General features: G+C 41.5%; 1 protein-coding gene across 1 annotated transcript in view; it reads left to right on the top strand.

Moving 5' to 3' along the window:
- The window catches only part of TRMT10A (tRNA methyltransferase 10A), a 31,822-nt gene extending 15,836 nt beyond the window's left edge, over positions 1-15,986 (top strand). The window contains 5 exon segments of the mRNA XM_033957227.1: positions 2,684-2,758; positions 9,980-10,129; positions 12,833-12,938; positions 15,018-15,094; positions 15,097-15,986. Coding sequence (XP_033813118.1) covers positions 2,684-2,758; positions 9,980-10,129; positions 12,833-12,938; positions 15,018-15,094; positions 15,097-15,147 — 459 coding nt within the window. The 3' untranslated portion in view covers positions 15,148-15,986.
- Positions 15,987-16,458: the final 472 nt, after the last annotated feature.

Here is a 16,458-nt window from a genome sequence, read left to right on the forward strand (position 1 = left end):
ACTAGTGACCTGGATTGGCCACTGTGAGACCGGGCTACTGGGCTTGATGGACATTGGTCTGACCCAGTAAGGCTATTATGTCTATCTGACCATCTTTTTGTGCTCCAGTACAGAATCAAGATGAGGCAGGCCAGCTTCGATTGCTAGATGGATTCACATGGCAATTTCTTCTTCCTACATTGCCTACAGTGAACAGCCACCTATATCTCTCAAAACACATTCGACCAGGACTGTGTCTGCCTCCTGAGCAGAGGCCCAAGCTGTTCAACTCAATGAAATTTGTAGAGCAGCTACTTGGTCTACTCCTCCATACCTTTACAAGGTTTTACAGAGTGGATGTGGCAGCTCAAAAGGATGCCTCATTTAGTTCCTTGAGGCAGCAAGCAGGCTCACCTGTCCCTCCCTAGACGTCTGGCACTGCTGTGGTACATCAGCTTTGCTACAGAATCCTATGTCTTTGTAACAGAACGGAAGATTAGGGTCTTACCTTGGTAATCTTCTTTCTATTATAAAACATAGGATTTTGTACGGCTTGCCCTGTGCAGATTTATGGCTCACCTGATTGCTGCCTCAGACATTGCTAGGGTCTGTCAAGGGTCTTCTACTGTCAGTTCGATGAGCATGTAAAAAAAAATAACAGGATGAGAGTTTAGTAAGAGGAACACTGTTTTTATTGAACCTTAAAGTTTCTTATGTTGCACACAGCAGTCTGGTTCCTGAATACTCCTAAGTTGCAAGTTCCTGTTGATTATTGCTTTTTTTTCTTGTGTTACAGAGCAGAACAGAAACGTATGCTGTCTCTGGGGAAGAACCTAGGCCCCTCCTTCTCTTTTCTTCTGTTTCAGTGGAGTTTGATTGCTTTGGCAATAACTGAATAGGAAGCTATTCTCCACTGGTGAAGGGGAGGAGTTGAAAGATATGAGCGACACCCTTCTGCAAAGTTTACGACTAGGGGACAGTGTCTTCAGTACAAAATCCTGTCTTATAACAGAAAGAAGATTGATTACCAAGGTAAGAAGTAAGAACCAAATCTTCCAATAAATAAATGGCAAGTAAATTAATCTCCAACTTTGGAATGCCTCTTCTGAGATATAGAACAGATTTTTTTTTTAATATAAGAATTTATTCTGCTTCCATCTTCAAGTGAACGCCAAAATATCAGTCTGGTTTTTCTTAAGAACTTTCTGTGCAAACAGCATACAATTCCTTATGGATGGGTTATGCACTCCAACTCGCAAGTGCTTGCAGAAGACATCAGTTATTTTCTTCTCTCCATCCCCTTGTCTCTCTGGGCAGCACCCCATCTCCTCAGATTTAACTCTACAACCGAGTTAAGAAGTTGTCTTTTCATCTGCTCTGCACTAGATTTCTTATCTTCTGGTCTTAATTCAATCTTTATTGAGGCTTCCCTGTGCTAAGAGGTTCCCAGTAAGGTTTTTCTTAATTTTTGAATTTTTTTTTTATAGATGTGTTTTTTTGAATAATGAACCCTTCTATTTGCTCCTGACATCTCTGAGCATTGCTTCTCCCCATTCCCCTCCCTGGCAACTTACCATGATATTTCCAAAGCCCATCCTTTCTAACATGTTTTTCATTGAGATTCTTTGGTGCTTCCTGAATGATGTTTCTGGATAATGGCTTCCTAAACCTGGCCCGATGACTCCTGGAGCCAGTTAAATATTTATAGAGTATCCATAATGAATATGCATGAGACAAGTTTGTACAGGTCTGCAGTGTATGTAAATTTATCCCTTGCGTGTTCATTGAGGATATCCTGAACACCCAATAGGCTCTGGAGTCACCAGGATATGTTTGGGCATCCTGCTATAGTTCCATATCCTGTACTCTTTTAGCAATGCCTCTGTGATCCCTTCATCACATAATGCCTCATAAGCTGCCATCTCAATAAAACATTTGCTTCCTGCCCTCCATGCCCATATTGAACAACAAAGCGAAGAAAGGAGACAAGCAAGATGTCAAAATCCAACCAAACCAGCTACTTTATTATTGTGCAGAGTCTTAAAAACATAAAGGTCCCAACTAGGATCCCAGTTTCGGCATCCATGGATGCCTTCCTCAGGAGGCTAATGGTGCTGTAGACTCTGCACAATAATAAAGTAACTGGTTTGGTTGGATTTTGACATCTTGCTTGTCTCCTTTCTTCATTTTGTTGTTCAATATTGAGACTCTTCTTTTCCTTGTTGTCTCCATGCCCGTATAAAAGACTTTTTGTGGAACAGTTATTTGTAATGACCTATTCAAAGTTACTTTGATACTCCATGTAATCTGCCATTTTATGGGGTTTTTTTGTTTTGTTTTTTTATAGCCTTTACTTTGGGGTAGGGCAATAAGGGGAAGCTGCAAAGCAGTTTTCAGAACTTTGGTGCAAGTAAATAAACAAAGAACCTGGAACTTTAGGATTATCTCCCCCCCCCCTTACAGAAGACTGAGGTACATTCATGTGTCAAATATGTGCTTCCAAGCAAATTCCCATGGAAGATTTCAATGCATTGGTCTTTAATTGTGTTGCAAGTTGGCATGACCTTTCATGTTCCTTTCCTGGTTATTTGAGCAACTCTGCTTGAACACTTTTGAAAATTTAACATTTATCATCATTGGCAGATAATGTGAGGGACTTATCCGGGTTTATCTAAACTGGAAGTTCTTCCTTTTTTTTTTTAAGTTCTACTTGACCAGCCATGGGGGCCAATTGAAAAAGAATATGGATGAAAATGACAAAGGATGGATCAACTGGAAAGTATGTGCAGCTATAATGTGGTCAGTGGGTTCATTGCTAGTAGAATTTCAGTTCTATTCTTTATACATATGGAGGGTAATTTTATAACGGGCAGGGCTGTAGAATTAGAAGCAATTTTTGTGGATTCTGAGTCAGTAAAAATGTTACTGGCCATACTTTATGGTAGATATCCTTCAAACAGGATGGTTGGATAGGCTGGAGTGAGCTTGGATGGCAACTTCAACATTTGGAACCTAAGACAATACCAGGTGAACTTTACAGTTTATGACCCAGAAATATCAAAGAAGAGACAAGTTAATTTAATCATGTATTTTTAATGGGTATAACTAATGGGCAGACTGGATGGACCATTCAGGTCTTTATCTGCCAACATTTACTATGTGCCAACTTTGATTCCAGCTTCAAAATAAAAACTTACATTACATATTTATGTTTTGGATATTCCCATTTGCACTAGAGTTTTCCCAAGTTTATCCACACAGTCAAAAGCTTTGCTCTAGTTGATAAAGCAAAGATGTAGGGGTTTTTGGTAGTCTTTGCTCTTCTCCAATATCCATCTAACATAGAAACATGATGGCAGATAAAGGCCAAATGGCCCATTCTCAGTAACCATTATCTCTTCCTCTCTCTTAAGAGATCCCATGTGCCTATCCCACACCTTCTTGAATTCAGACACGGTCTCTGTCTTCACCACCTCTTCCGGGAGACTGGCAATAATGTCTCTTGTTCCTCGACCCTTTTCTGAAACCAGCCTGAACTTCTGGTAGTTCATAGAAAAATGACGGCAGAAAAGGGCCATAGCCCATCAAGTCTGCCCACACTAATGACCCACCCCCCTAACTTTACCCTCTTAGATATCCCATAGCCCATCAAGTCTGCCCACTCTGATGACCCTCCCCCCAACATTACCCTCTTAGAGATCCCACATGCGTATCCCATTTATTCTTAAAATCTGACACGCTGCTGGCCTCAATCACCTACACTGGAAGTTCATTCCAATGATCAACCATTCTTTTGGTGAAGAAATACTTCCTGGTGTCGCCATAAAATTTCCCGCCCCTGATTTTTAGCAGATGCCCTCTTGTGGCTTGAGGGTCCTTTAAGAAAGAAAATATCATCTTCCTCCTCGATACGATCGGTGTTCTATTTAAACGTCTCAATCATGTCTCCCCTCTCCCTACGTTCTCTCTCTACAGCCGCAATTTAGTCAGCCTCTCCTCGTATGAGAGCTCCTTGAGCCCTGAGACCATCCTGGTGGCCATTCGTTGAACCGACTCAACTCTCAGCACATCTTTTCGGTAGTGTGGCCTCCAGAATTGTACACAGTATTCCAGATGAGGTCTCACCATGGATCTGTACAATGGCATTATGACCTCGGGCTTCCGGCTGACGAAACTTCTACGGATACATTTTGAGGCTATTTTATAAAGACACATAGGAGGAGCCTAACTGAAATGGTGCAGGAAATTGTAGGCAAAGTACAGCAAGGTACATTTACACCACCTTGGGAGTTGGTATAAATGTCCAAGTATATGGTGAAGGCTATGCATAGATGCATTGAGGGGCATAATCAAAAGAAACGTCTAAGTCCGTTTGGGGCCTAGGGTGCTAATCGCCAAAAGTTGGCAGTGTCTAATGTCTATTCTTGAAAAATACGTCCAAAATATATATTTTTTTAAAAATCGTCTACTTCTATGTCCAGTCGTTTGAGTATCCAAACTGCCAAGTCGTCTATCTTTATGCTGCATTCTTCTCCAAAAAAATTGTCCAAGTCCCAAACGCCAAGAACAAGACCTTTTGGATGCGGGAGGGGCCAACAAAGTGATGGACTGGCCACCCAGACATGGCAACAGAGTAGCGGGGCACCTTACAGGGCACTGCTGTGAACTTCACAAAAAGGGTGCCACATAAACATCTCGCCACAACTCCCTTGCAGGTCATTGTGACCCCCCCAAAAAATACCCCATACCCACCTGTCTACGACTCCAATAGCCCTTATGGCTGCAGAAGCCACCTATATGGCAGTATAGTAGGGTTTTGGTGGACTCACATTTTCCACCTTGAATGTTCCACCTTGAATGTTGTGGTTAGAGTAGCTTATGGGCCTGTGTCCTCCTCTCTATGGTTCAGTAGCCCACCCCCAGCCTAAGCCACATTTGTGCAGCTCTACTGGGCTTTCCTATGTTTTTGGAGGCAGTATGCATGTTTTTATTCTGATTTTTATGGTGGTGTGAGGGGGTTGGTGATCACTGGGGGAGTGTGTGGGGGGTCTGTATTTTGTCCCTGCAGTAGTTATCTGGTCACTTTGGATACCTTCAGTTCACTTAGACCTGTTTTTAGATCACCTAAGTCACGACGTATAAGTTTCGTCTAGGCAGTCTCGTCAAGCTTTCAATTATCCCTGCAAGACAACTAAGTCTAGGTCAGCCCATATCCTGCCCACCTCCCGCCCTAACCACTCCTCCAAAAATTCCCCTTTGAGCTCTGGGCGCACACCGGGATTCAGAGACCTTAAAAGTTTCTGGATACGTCTAAAAACCTGTTTCGATTATCGACACTTGGATGACCTGTCTTATAGGTTGTCCAAGTGCCAACTTGGGCAGATTTTTGGACATATTTTTGTTTTGATTATGGTTAATCTGTACATGTACTTCAAGGTACCATCTTCACTCAGCCAAGGCTACATCTGGGTCACATAAAAGTACATGTTGAATTGTCACCATACATATTTTTACACATTGGGTAAATTTATGATGCTTTTTATGCAAGTAAAGCTGTGCTGCACCTACAGAGATGGACTCTTGTAAAGTTACCTGCCCAATATGCAGATACAAATATACACGGGTGTCATGATTGTAAGTGGCGGTAGGCATCCTACTGCCATCTGGCAGCTAATGTTGGAATTCATTTCAAAACCTAAAAGTAAGCCACACCCATTCCATCTCAGGATGCACTGGGAAGAAGGCTTAAGACGCTGATTGGCCCAGGTGCCTAAGATCCCTCCTATGAGAGGGGACTTGGGCACCTGAGCCAATCAGGGCCTTAGGCCCTTCTCCGGTGCATCCCAGGATGTACTGGGAAGGGGAATGGCTCGCCATTTTGAAGAGGCGGGCCTGTTGACTGGAGGGAGTAAGCATCCCTCTGGACAGCCTTTCTTCAAAAAATGTCCCGGGAGGGGGGATTTGGAGGGGCTTAGAGGTATTAAGGTTTAAGGGTTGTGGTTTTGGGGGGTGAGCATCCCTCCTGCTGGGCTACTTCAGAGGGGGGGATGTAAGCAGTAGGGAGTGGGCAACTCTCCTGCTGGGCTACTTCGGGAAGGGGTATTGGGGGCTTGAGGGGGGTGTCAGCAGGAGAGTGGGCATTCCTCCTTCCAATGGCCCTTCAGGGGGATTTTGGGTGATTGCGGGCCACCGGCAGGAGGGAGTGGGCATCCCTTCTGCCGATTTTGGGGGTGCATGCTGGGGGTCCTCTGCTGCAGCTAACTCAGTTGATTGCAGCAGGGGTATTTCCCCCCGAGTCGGCTCAACTGATCAGGGATTCCTTTGCCGTGATCAGCTGATGGCAAGGGATCCCTCGATCAGGCAGGCACCATTCTGTAACCAGTGCTGGTGATATGGATGCCAGTTAGACAGGGTAGTAAGGCGTCTGTTTTTTAAGACTGAAGCGATTCTTTATAGGATGCCGGTGTGAAGTTCTCAGCCGCTTCTTAGGCAGTTGCTAAGACCAGCATCCTATACAGAATCGGCCCCAAAGTAACATTTTGTGTGTACTTTTACCTGCATGTAAGGAGAGGTGTTCTTGGGGGTGGAATTAGAGTTTGGAAAGCATTTGCACTGAAGAAGTTTCTGTGAATTTTCAAATGTATGCACAAATTAGTGGGTGTAAATTTGTGCAGATATATCTTTCTTACCTTGAAAATCCTAGAAAGACGATATAAACAGGTATAAAATTACATATCGTATTTTTTCAAAACAGGAATAGCAAGGCAGGAGACATCATTGAAACATAGTAAGGCTAGAAACATAGAAACTTGATGGCAGATAAAGGCCAAATGGCCCATCTAGTCTGCCCATCCACAGTAACCATTATTTCTTTCTCTCGCCAAGAGATCCCACGTGCCTATCCTAGGCCCTCTTGAATTCAGACACAGTCTCTGACTCCACCACCTCTTCTGGAAGACTGTTCCATGCATCTACCACCCTTTCAGTAAAAAAATATTTCCTTAGATTACTCTGGAGCCTATCACCTCTTTACTTCATCCTATGCCCTCTCATTGCAGAATTTCTTTTCAAATGAAAGAGACTTGACTCATGCACATTTAGATTACGTAGGTATTTAAACGTCTCTATCATATCTCCCTTCTCCAGCCTTTCCTCCAAAGTATACAGATTGAGATCAGGCCCAAGAACAGAACCTTGAGGCACACCACTGGTAACATCCCTCTCCTCAGAGCGATCTCCATTGATCGCTACCCCTCTGTCGTCTTCTACTCAACCAGTTCCTGTACCAACCAGTAACTTTGGAACCCATCCCAATGGCACTCAGTTTATTTATCAGACGTCTGTGTGGAACACTGTCAAAGGCTTTGATAAAATCTAAATACACCACATCTAGCGCACATCCTCTATCCAATTCTCTGGTCACCCAGTCACAGAAATTGATCAGATTTATCTGACAAGACCTACCTCTAGTGAATGCATGTTGCCTTCAGTCCTGTAATTCACAGGATTCCAGAAACTTGACCATTCTCTATTTTAAAAGCATTTCCATTAATTTGATTACCACAGAAGTCAGACTTACCGGCCTATAATTCCCTACTTCTTCCTTACTTCCAGTTATGTGGAGAGGGACCAAATCCTCCCTTCTCTAGTCCTCCGGTACCACTCCTGACTAGAGACTCATTGAAAAGGTCAGTCAGCAGAGCTACCAGAACTTCCCTAAGTTCCTTCAGCACCCTCGGATGTACACCATCCGGCCCCTTCGCTTTGTCTACCTTAATTTTAGCTAGCTCCTCATGAACACAACTCTCTGAAAATCGATCAGGGTCTATTACTCATCATCCCTATTCACGTTTGTCTTCTGTGGTCCCGCTCCCAGTGCTTCAGCTGTGAACACAGAACAGAAATATTTGTTAAGCAATTCGGCCTTTTCTTTATCATCTTCTACATATTCCTCGCCTTTACCTTTGAATCTCACAATGCCACTTTTTCATTTCTCCCTATCACTAATATTACTTCATGTCATATATATTTAAAAGGTGTAGTCACAGACTTAGAAGAAGAGTTTAAGGTATCACACACCAGTGTTTAAGAGAGCATATCTTAAGATAAAGACATTTCTCTGCAGTGGATTAGAAATGAAGTATATCAGGCTAGTGACCATTGTAAATAAGATATTTTATAGCGACCTCAGGTCACGAATCTATGCTGTTTCTTCTGCCACTTCTTTTTTGTTAATATTTAACTGATGTACACGGGGACCTGTAGAAGGATTTATGGTTCACTTAGCAGTATTATAAGCACGGTACATCTCTGTTAAGTGGTCTAGGGAAAACCATAACCTCTTATTCAAGTTCAAATATCAAGGTCTAATTATACGACACAAAACCCAGGCTAATGAGAAATATCTTTATTATGAAAATAGAAAAATATAATTCACAAGCCAGCTGCAGAATCTAAGTATTGTTCAAAATATCTAATTACACAAATGAAACTCAGTACATGACTGTCACAATCTAATGGTTAGACAATTAAGTAAAACTTCTTGTTAAACACACACACTATTCCTTATAATAATAATCCCTGATTAACAAATTATTATATTATCACCCAGGTAACTTTTCAACCCTTTACCTTTATCACAATTGATTCCTATCTAATTCCCAAACTAATAAAAGTAATTTCCGTATGCTCACCCTTAATTAGCCTCTCCGGCACAATTAGGTGGAAGAGAAAACTTCTTGTCAGCTGGAAGACATCAGGAATACCGTTGTAAAAGTTACATGTGTTGAAAATCCTTGATGAGGCTATAAATCATCAGCAATAAGTTCCGTTTATCTGTGCTAAGTTCAGAACAGTTTTTAAATGTCCGAATTTCTATCTCTTAGGCAGAGAATCACACGAGGTAACTTACAGGTCTAATTATTGAAAGAAAAAGTTTACAATTAGAACATCTGTGAGCAGATCTGAGCTTCCCCGGACCTTATCACAGACTAACTAATTATTAATTAATTAGCACCTTTCTTTTCTTGAATCTCATCAGATGACTTCCTCGGACCAATCCAGAAACAGAACTTGATGAATAGCCTTTCTGTATAAAGTATCATATATGCTGGAAGACCCAGGGCCGTTAGACAGATAAGAACAGAATAATTTCTTCAAGATTCACACTGTCCCATTATTAAAGCACAGATGAATGCCCTTGAATAGCAACATTCGGGTACATCCCCATAATGCATCAGGCAGAAACAGCAAAGCTGTGTACTTCTTACTTCTTGCAAAATTCATGCTGGAAAGTTGCTTGCAGAGAAATTCTTGAAACAATGGTTCAGGCTTGGTGACATCATAGAGGCCTAACCTTCAGGTGTGAATACGGAAATATCCCTACAGACCAGCTCTGTTTGTGAGCAATGTTTTTCATGAAAGCTGCAGACTAGAGCATTATACAGTATACCCATGATGATGCATACCACTTATATATCAGATTTGGAACCACCTCTTGTCAGATTTTAACTTGTCTTACATAAAATTGGACTACATTCATCATGGATTATGGAAATTGTGGTTTCATAGCTACGCGAGAACAAATGCTCTGAAAAGAAAAATAAATATAATTTTTAATAGGCTTTGTTTGAACATGTCTCTTGCATCCCTTTTCTTATCAAGTAAGAAGTTTTTTGTGAAGTTTATAACACTTTGTGCATACGCTTTTTGCCTACCCTTTGCCTACCCTTTAAAATGTAGCCGGAAGGAGTGTTTGACTAAGATGCAGGAACTGATTTATATGTAGTGATTACTGTACCATATACAGTAAGCTTAGTTGAGAGTGCAGAATTTTGTTTTGTTGAACACTAGAGAAGAGTCCCATATGGTATTGAAGCTTATGCACGCCATCATTTTTGGCTGCTTTTTAAAAGGTATTTTAACCTAATAAACTGCTTGCTTTATAAAAGTTTTACATCTATGGAGTTTTGGGTTGTTTGTTGTTTTTTTTTTTTTTTAGGAAATCTCTATCCGGTCAGAACACTATAGTGAGTTGATAAAGAGTGAGGACTTAGTATATTTGACATCTGATTCCCCAAATGTACTGGAAGAGCTCGATGAAAGCAAAGCCTATGTGATAGGAGGCCTAGTTGACCATAACCATCACAAGGTTTGTTAAAATTATATGTGAATTTCATGTATATGCAGGTTTTAATGTGATGGGTCTGAGTGGTTTTGTCCCCTAAAAATATTAATGGGCTTTTAATGAATTTGATTGTAATTAGTAATGGTCCAGAATATTGTATATCCTGCTTTATGCTGTCTTATCTGTAACTAAGGCCAAAGAAAAAAACCTGAGACTGCTGAAAACTAAAATAGAAAACAAGTAAATTCGGCTAGTAGTATGGAGAGAGGAGGACACCTCTCACCATAGACTCGGGAGAGAGGGAGGAGGGAAAGAAAAAATAAAGAAAATCTTATTACAACTCTGTTTTCACTGAATATTGATGAATGTGGAAGAGACTTCAGTATCAGGGAACTATAAACAGTTGTAAAGCTTCTAAGAGTATCCCTCGGGCTGACAACTCTAATGAGGACTAATTAAGCCCAAGTGAGTTCGCCCGATACATCACAACGTCTCTGCCTTTAAATAGTAATGGTGAAGCAAAAAAAATCAAAACAAACAGTGAAAAAATATATCATGAAAAATATATATAATATATCAAGTACATCCGTCTCCCTCTCTCACAAGTGAGTCCTCAAAATTCAGTAACATACATCTAGTGAAAATATCCAAGCACAATGTGAAAATTTAAAAGGTCCATATATGTAAAAATTCAACACAAGAAGAATTCAAACTTATCTGTGTTTAAAAGGAAGGTCCGTGATATGCCCGACAGAGCTTTGTTTCGCTGTCTTCCTCAGGAGCCGAACCCCCTCTGTTTGAAGTCTTTCAAAACATTGCACGCTCTCAACAATGAAAGGATCTATTCAATGAAAAAAAGTAATAATTACTAAACAATGGGCAAAATTTAATGGCATGTGGGAGACTTATATTGAGCTGGAAAAAGAAGCCCTATAAAGAGTTCTCCTACCCCTAGAGTTTTGAAACCAGGTCTCCTGGGAGGGCGAGTGGGTGAGATAGGGGATAGGGGATGGGATTATTTTTATTGTAATATTAATAAGATGTAGTATTCTTGTTAGTTCACTAAGTTTATGAATTATATTTAATGCTAATTGTGCATTTCACTGAGATTATTGTATTAAAATTACTAAATAAAAAATTTAAAAAAAGAAAAAAGTAATAAATGAAGTGGAAGGTGAGTACTCAAAGAGATTTTACTTCCTCCACTGCTTGAACAATTCATAATGTTATGAATTGTTCAGGCAATGGGTCACCTTCTGCTTCCATGTTCAGAAGTAGAGAATGACACGGTGGCTGATACCCGCGACTAGCCACGAGTACCCTGCCGAAACGGGAGCAAGAAAATAGTAGTCGCTGTGGGGACGGGGACAAGGCCATTCACCGCCCCATGGAGCAGTGAATGGTCTTGTCTCTGCAGTGAAGGGAACACAACATGCGGTCATGGATCGCTCGGTCCAGAAGCCCCCTCCCACCCGATCGCCACGTCCTGCCATTTCCCACCCTCCCCTTATGTGGCGAATTTAATTGTTGTTCTCCCAGCGGCATGCACGCTTTTAACAAGTTGCGCATGGGCGTGGCTGCTTCAGTTGAATCTTCCTCTGACGCAACCGGAAACAGGAAGTTGCGTCAGAGGAGAAGATTCAACTGAAGCAGCCGCCCGTGCATGACTTGTTTGAAAGCGTGCATGCTGCTGGGAGAGAACATTAATTAAATTCGCCACATAAAGTGAGAGGGAGGGAAATGGCAGGATGCGGCGATCAGGTGGGAGGGGGCTGCTCAACCGCGCGATCCGTGACCGTGCGTGTTTCCTCACAGCAGGAAGGAGGGAGTGAAAGGGAAAGAGATGCTGGTCCAAGTGAATGAAGAGGGAGACAGATATTGAGAAAGGGGGAGGACAGGCAGGTGAGCCAGATGCTGGAAGCGGGGGGGGGGGGGGGAGAAAGAGGGAAAGAAGCTAGATGGGGTTGGAGAGGAGAGAAATATATTGGGGGTGGAAGTGGAAGAGAGGGGAAATCTGGACACAGGAAGGTAACCGAAACAGAGGGGAAATTATGTGCATGGGGGCATAGAGACAGAGATATAAAGGGGAGATACATGGGGATGGTATATGGACATGGAAGAGGGTAATGCCAGACACATGAGGGAGTATACAGATACAGAGGGGAGATATTAGAAATGGGGAAATAGGAACACGAAGAGAAATGGTTTGTGCGGTTGGGATCAGATGGTTTGCGGGGATGGGATGGGGACCGAGCTTGTGGGGATGGGGCATGGACGGGGATTGAGCTCGCAGGGATGGGATGAGGACAGGGATGAGCTTGCGGAGACGGGGGACAGATTTGTTCCCCGTGTCATTCTCTATTCAGAAGTATTTAGTACTACACATGATGTATAAATCAGAATGGACTTCTCATCCAATAAGATTCTTCCATTAATATGTAAATACTGCATTTATATGTAGTATACATGTATCATTTTTGCTTTCATCATATGAATAAGAATCAATTTGTTTTGTTAGCATAAGATTTCTCCTCAGGATATCACATTAGGTTTCAATGTGATTCATTTTGTTTAGGAGCTTCTTCATGGATTAAGAGATATTGAAAAATGTTTTTCTGCCTCTTTGATGAATAGACAAGGTGTATAACTGCATTATGTGCAGTTGTCTTCTGCTCAGAAGCAGTACAACTTTCTTTAATTCTGCAGCATCCTCTATTTTTACTGCAGGGGCTAACTTACCAGCAGGCACAGGAATTTGGAATATGTCATGCACAGCTCCCTCTCGGAAGTTTTGTAAAGATGAATAGTCGGAAAGTGTTGGCAGTTAATCACGGTAATTTAGATACCCTTGGTCACGATGAGTTGGGTAATTGTGATCTGTTTGTTAACATTTAGTCAAATGTCTCAAAAACCCAATGTCTTTGGAGTTGAATTCTTTTTTTTTAAGGATCTGCCTGTCGCCTTCCTTCCCATTTCCCACCCCCCTCTTGCTACCCTATCTGTGAGACTGATAATTTTTCTGGGTTTAGTTCTTAAAACTGTATCCCGTGAGGTCTTTGAGCTGCTTTCAGTGCCCACTTCTTGTTTTGGCTTGGCAGTAATGGTGGCAATTACTTGCAAGCAAAGGAGAATGACAATGAAGCATTGAGAACCCATGAAAATGACCAGCTTTGCCCATTTCTTAATACATTTTTATTCTTTCTTTGGAGGGGAGGGGCAGTTTCTCCAAATGGGTTGTGCATACAAAAATAAGGGTTTCAACAGAATACATATTGCTACTTATATACACTACTACTGTTGAAGGAAAATAAGACCACAGAGTGAGCGTATACCAATCAATACTGCAAACATAACAGGGTGGAGAAAAAAGCCTCAGAGTACCATGGCAGTAATACACAGTAAGTGCCAGAGCTGCCATAATCACAATCATTCGTTTCCTTTACCAAAATCAGAGATAATGAGTAGCAAAGGGAAGTCAGGAAAGACACATATATCCAAAAAGAACTGACTTCATTTGAAAATACTGTCTAAAGAGAGTGATCAATAATTTATATAGAGCGCTCAGAGAAATGAAACTCCAAAGGGTGAACTTAAAAAGCCACCCTGCAAAAAGAGTTCACATTCCAGTCATTGCAACTTCTTGAAATGTTGATCACTCCCTGAGACTAGCTGTTAAGTTAAGTGAATAGCATTTTTCATCTAACCAACTCAGTGATTTATGCATTTCATACATTGCGTTACAAGGAGAGAAGTTTCACCTCAGTTTGAATTATTATAAATCATACTAGTCTTTAAGCCCGTTACATTAACGGGTGCTAGAGATTCCTCTGCTTCCTCCCTTATCCCCTTCCCCGTCCCCGTCAACCCCCTTGTTTCCCTTTGCACAGTCTTCCTGCTTCATCCAGCTCCTTCTCCTGCGCCTGGCCCACCGGAGCAGAGAAGACTGCCATGCTGGGACCGGCGGAAAGGAGCTAGGCGGCTGGAGGAGTAGCAGCAGCCGCTGCCGATTGCAGCCTCCAATCCCGCCTTCGCCTCCCCTGGGGATTTGCTAGAGCGGCCTGCAAAGGGTTCGCTACAGTGGCTGGCGAACCTCAGCAGGCCCGCTATGAAGAGGACCGGCAGTGGAGGGAGGAGTTGCTGACACACGCGCTAGCGCAGGCGCCGTGAGCATTGGCACAGAAGCACAGCTCACGCCACCAGGACTCACGGATTTTCGACAGCGCATGCGCTGCTTAGGACCCTTTTATTATTATGGATGACTAATATAATTTAACACCTAGTCTCAGAGAGTGATCAACATTTCAAGAAGTTGCAATGACATGGAAAGTGAACTCCTTTTGCAGGGTGGCTTTCTAAGTTCACCCTTTGGAGTTTCATATTCTCTGAGCGTTCTATATAAATTATTGATCACTCTCTTTAGACAGTATTTTCAAATGAAGTCAGTTCTTTTTGGATATATAATCACATCATTGGCATAAAAAAACTCCCAACCCATGTACAAACAACTTGCAGCGTAGAAGGAACACTCAACTGTGGCTAAGGGTACATGATAGGTAAACTTATTTGGTGTAGTTCTGTAATGATCCAAACTCCATTGCATTGCCCAAGGAATAGTCCAACTCTGTAGGTTTTGTTTGCACAAAATATAGGAGTCTATGGCACTGGAAATACTGCTCGGTAAGTCAAATGAAGCCACGATTGCGTTCTTAAGTATGAGTCGTACTTAAGCTGGATGTCTGTAACTCAGGGACTGCCTGGATATATTTTAGAAGCCTCTCTCTTCTTTCTTTTTTCATTGAACAAATACCCTCATCTGTTTTCAGCAGGATATGGGGCAAATAATTTTCTTGTCATCTTTCATGTCATCACTAATGAAATGGGCATAAACTCTTACTTCTGTTTCTTGATGCAGTGTTTGAAATTATCCTTGCGTACTTTTCGGAAAAAAGAGACTGGAAGGAGGCCTTTTTCTGTGTATTGCCTCAAACTGGAAAGGAGCTGTTCCTGTAGGTAGAACAAATGAGACAGTTGAAGGGATCTAAGTGATGATGAAATGGAGAAAAATTGATGGACAGCAACTCCATGTACATATGAAACAAGCATAAGTAAAACAAATTCAAAACATATGGTAGAAACAACAAGTAGTGACCTTGGGAAATCAACTACAAATATAAATTCTCTTCTGGGCTAGTGTCCAGTACGTAATCAGGATGGATGGATGTCCAAATGTTGTCGGTCCATATACACTAGTTATTTGCTTAATACATTTCTGGAAATATAACTGATGGGATAAGATGGGAACAGTTTTTATTTGGCAACTTCTTTTCATGATGCTTACTTCAGTATTGGCTCCGGTGTCCTACTTGCAGCTAAGATTGAAACATCCAGCTTGGATTTAATGGTTTTGCACATTCTTCAAACTCATCTCCTTCAAGAATTCAGAAAAAAAGTGTTTTCCTATAGCTACTACATATGTACTGTATAAATCTCTGTTACTTCATCTGTAATTTTCCTACTTTAGGATTTCAAAAAATTGTGGGGGGATTTCTGTTAGTTTTCTGTTTTATAGCACAGATCTGGTTTTAATTTTTTGTTCTTGACTGCATGTAGGTCCTTCCATAAGATGTCTTCAGCTGTAAGAATGAATGTATCAAACTATTATGATGCAGCAATGTTGCACATTCACTTTTGGTTGCAAATAACAACCATTTAAATTTTGGAAAAGTTTAGTTGAGGATCTGTGCTGATTATAATGGTGTCTGCAGTGTTATAAAGCTGATAGAATTTGAGTGTAAATTGGTGACAGATGATATCTGTATTCGATTTTTTATTTTTCAGCCTAAATAAACAGTTATCCTCAAAAGTTGGTTTCTTTTGGTTTGATCAGTGTTCTGCAAATGCTATTCATACTTTACAAGTCTAAACATGGTTTATTGTAAGGTAAAAATAACTTTATGCAGATAAATATCTTCATAACCCAAGCAGACTGAGGAATGTTGGCCATTATTGATGGTGCTATTCTACTTCTTCTATTCACCATTTATAGATCACCATGTTGTAAAATAACTAGTCAGGGTCTCTGGCCTACTGCAGTTCTGTGTCTCTGTGAGGTCTCTATATTTCTACTCTTACTGCAGAATTGTCCTGAAGATGCAGGGGTGGCAGTGGGCAACTATAGCAAAAACAGTTCTACTCTATCCCCAGTACTCTTCCTCCAACAATCCTCTTATGCCACCTAAGGGCTTGAAGGAGAATAGCAGCAGTACAACATATCAGGCCAAATCCTGCTCTCCTGCCTAATGCCCAAATGTCATGTTTAGTACATGGATGAGAAGGATAGCATGTCCTGATAT

This window comes from Geotrypetes seraphini, chromosome 1 (assembly GCF_902459505.1).
Source record: "Geotrypetes seraphini chromosome 1, aGeoSer1.1, whole genome shotgun sequence".
Classification (NCBI taxonomy): domain Eukaryota; kingdom Metazoa; phylum Chordata; class Amphibia; order Gymnophiona; family Dermophiidae; genus Geotrypetes; species Geotrypetes seraphini.